The 3,521-nt window shown below is 41.8% G+C and overlaps 1 protein-coding gene across 1 annotated transcript; it reads right to left on the bottom strand.

Moving 5' to 3' along the window:
- Positions 1–452: 452 nt before the first annotated feature.
- On the bottom strand, positions 453–1,082 carry LOC308435126 (small ribosomal subunit protein eS7-like). Its single transcript, XM_080935741.1, has one exon. It carries the CDS (start codon positions 1,054–1,056, stop codon positions 472–474), a length of 585 nt encoding a protein of 194 aa, XP_080791867.1. The 5' UTR covers positions 1,057–1,082; the 3' UTR covers positions 453–471.
- Positions 1,083–3,521: the final 2,439 nt, after the last annotated feature.

Genomic DNA, 3,521 nt, shown 5'->3' with positions numbered 1-3,521 from the left:
CTCAGCAACTACATGGTAGCTAACAGCTATCTGTTAGGGGACCCAGTGTATTCTGATGTATCTCAAAGACAGTGACAATGCACGCACACACGCATGTACACGTACACATGAACTCCTATATGATTCCTCCTGTTAAGGCCAAGTTTTCTCTATCTCCAATAACCGAAAGGGAGATATCCCTCAATTGCATTTTATTAGGTTAGCAGCACCCCCTCATTAAAACATTAAAATTAACAGAAAAGCTATAGATCAGGGGTTCTCAACTTTCCTAATGCTTCAACCCTTTAATACTGTTCCTCATGCTCTGGTTGCCCCAACCATAAATTTTTTTCATTGCCAATTCATAACTGGAATTCTGCTACTGTTATAAATTGTTGTGTAAATATCTAATATACAGAGTGTCTGATATGCAACCCCTGGGAAAGGGTCATTTTTTTTTATTATGAATGACATTTTATTTAGTCATTTTCTTTACAACTGAAACTCTGGGAATTCAAAATTAACATCCTTGCCTGTGAGCTTCTTGTACACACCAGAAAAAGTTTCGACCTTGTGCTCCACGTTGTTCTGCTGTGCTTTGTCTAAATGAACTTTTATGAGCCAGCTGCCATCCAGTTTCACACGGATTCTCTTACCCACAATTTCACTTGGGAACACCAAGTCCTCAAGGATGGCATCGTGTACTGCTGTCAGGGTGAGGCTTCTGGGGCGCTTCTGCATATTTTTCGTACGGCTTTTCCGGGTTGGCTTGGGCAGAATCCTCCTCTGAGCAATGAAGACCACATGCTTCCCACTGAACTTTTTCTCCAATTCACGAACTAGCCGGACTTGGATTTTCTGGAAAGATTTCAGCTGAGGAACCGGCACAAAAATTATGATAGCCTTTCGACCACCACCAACTTCAATTTCCTTGGCCGCAGTGATGTTGAGTTCCTGCAGCTGCGCCTTGAGGTCTGAGTTCATCTCCAGCTCGAGCAGCGCCTGAGAGATGCCAGACTCGAACTCGTCCGGCTTCTCGCCATTGGGCTTCACAATCTTGGCGCTCGAGCTGAACATGGCTTCGTCCTTACGGAGTGCCGGCTTGGAAAAAAGCGGAAAAGGGTCATTTAACCTCCAAAGGACTGAGACCTGAAGGCTGAGAACCATTACTAGAGACCCATGCTTTCACTAGAAGTAGATGCCAAAAGTCTCAGCAACATATCAAACCAAATAAAATATTAAGAAGGAATGCCAACATGGCTCAGTTGGTTTCATCTTAAGGATGCAAGAATGGTCAATGTAACAGATACAACCTAGTCTCAGTAAACATAGATAAGGAGTTTGCCAAAAGTCCAACATTCCTTTAAGATAAAATTCATGAGCAAATTATGCATATGATTGCTCAATGTAATATAGGCTCTGCACAATAAATGCACAGCCAGAACTGTACTGAGTGTGCGGGGAACTGGATTGAAACATACTATTTTAAAAAGCTGTCTTGAGGTTGTACAGGCAGTTAAACCTGAGCACATCTGAAATATTAGTCTTCAAACACAGGTTGGTTCATCTTCAACTTCACTCTTTCCAAGTTGCTTTCAAAGGGAAGAGAAAGTATGTTAGCTATACGAAAACATTCACTGTAGCTAAATGACGAGTCCCCTTTCTCAGCTCAGTAGTCTGAAGACTATTCTAAAACCAGCAAGCAGCAGTAAAATGACACCGTCAGCCTCTTAGGCTCTTCATCCTTGGTTCATGATTACTGGCACATGGCCTTTCCACTCATGTGTTTATTTGAATCTCATGATCATCTGACTCACTGCAGGCATACAAAGAATGGAAAGAATGGTGTTTGTCAGAGGGAGGGAGGGATAAAATAGAGACAACTTTAAGTGTTTAAACAGTAAGTCACTTCCAGAAAAATTACTCAGATGTCAGCATTCCAAACCAAACCCCATTGTAAAGGTTGAGTTGTGTCCAACTCTGTCCTAGTTTGGTTTCTGACAAACACTATGACCAAGAAAGCATCTTAGATAAGAATACAATGATTTCATCTTACACTTCATCATGTATGAAGAGAAGGAAGAAACCTGGAGACAATCCCCTCTCCCCTGAAGCAGAGATCAAAGAAAAATGCTGTTTGCTACATTCTTGCTCAGCTTGCCTTCATATATAACCAAGAACACCTGCCAATGGGTAGATCCGCCCATTATCAATCATTAATCAAGAAAATACCCCACAGACATGCATACAGGTCAATCTGATGAAGGCAATTCCTCAGCTGAGGTTTCTTCTTTCCTAGTGTTTCTAATTTGTGTCTACCGGACAAAACTAACCAGCACAACTAACTACCAAAAAGCTGAAATCCTGATCTCTAATGCAGAATGTGGAGGTCCTTGAGGGCGCAATTGAGTTAAACGGGAGGCCACTTGTGTTGCTTTGCCCAGTGTAACTGCTGTCCTTAGGAATCAGACAGCACCATATGAAAAGAGACAGGAGGAAGAGGTCATGCACAGATGGAGGCAGAGAATGGGCTTATTTACTAGAAGGCGAATAATTGCTTGGGCCAGCACCCATCCCAAGAGTCAAGGCATATGCTCCCTGGCCTTGGAAGGAACATGGTCTGTCCAAGACCTGGATTTTAGGGTTCCAGCTTCCAAAAATGTGAACAAATTTCCGATTTTAGTCATCTAGCTTGTTGTACTGTGGTATAGTAATCCTAGTAAGAAAATACTGTCTAGTCCCCATTAGGAGAGAGAAAGTATTGCTTCCCTGTGTCAGAACAGAGAGGGTGAGAACATAGCACAGGATCTACTTAGAGATTTTTTTCTTCAGTGCCACACAGGGAGGTTTCAAAAATAAAATCCCTGTACCTCTGGCAGAATCAAACCAGGAATGGTACGGAAATCATTCACAGCTCAGGGGTGAGGTTTCATGATGAGACATGTTTTCATTTACCTGCAAAAATATGTTCTAGCTTCTATGTTACATAAACTGACAGATCGTGTTAAAAACAAAATTATAGTCTATTATAAATATATACATTTTCAGTTTTTAAATATTAAAATAGAGGAACCGTGATGCATAGGCCACTTTGATGTTAACATATTTTCATTAAACTTATAAAAGCTATAAAGCTCTTAAGATAGAGTCCAGGCTAAAATGCAAAGATGCATCATGCCATGGGGTGGAAGGACAGGATGGTAAGAAAAAAACAACCATGAAAGAAAAGGGGGTTCGGGCAGAGAAAAAGGCTGGGTCTCTATCATAGGGCTACACAGCATTTTCCTTTCATCCAGGAGAGCTGAAGTTCCTGTCAACAGCCAGCCACATCTGTGTTGACACTTCTGCCCACATATTAGAACTGCAACTGTGGAGAGATGATACTCTGAAGGCCCAGAGGCCAAATTGTGTCAGACAACCTTTAGTCCCCTTTATTATCAGCCCCCTGCATTGGATTTGTGAGCATCTTGATAATTAGGATATAAGCAACTTCTACCCTCCACCTAAGGTCAAACAAAAGCATGAGCCCACCAAAGTGCACT

The sequence above is a fragment of the Micromys minutus genome (assembly GCF_963924665.1).
Source record: "Micromys minutus genome assembly, chromosome: 22".
In the NCBI taxonomy this organism is placed as follows: domain Eukaryota; kingdom Metazoa; phylum Chordata; class Mammalia; order Rodentia; family Muridae; genus Micromys; species Micromys minutus.
Note: the sequence above shows the minus strand (reverse complement) of the source record. Positions and strands in the feature narration are given on the sequence as shown.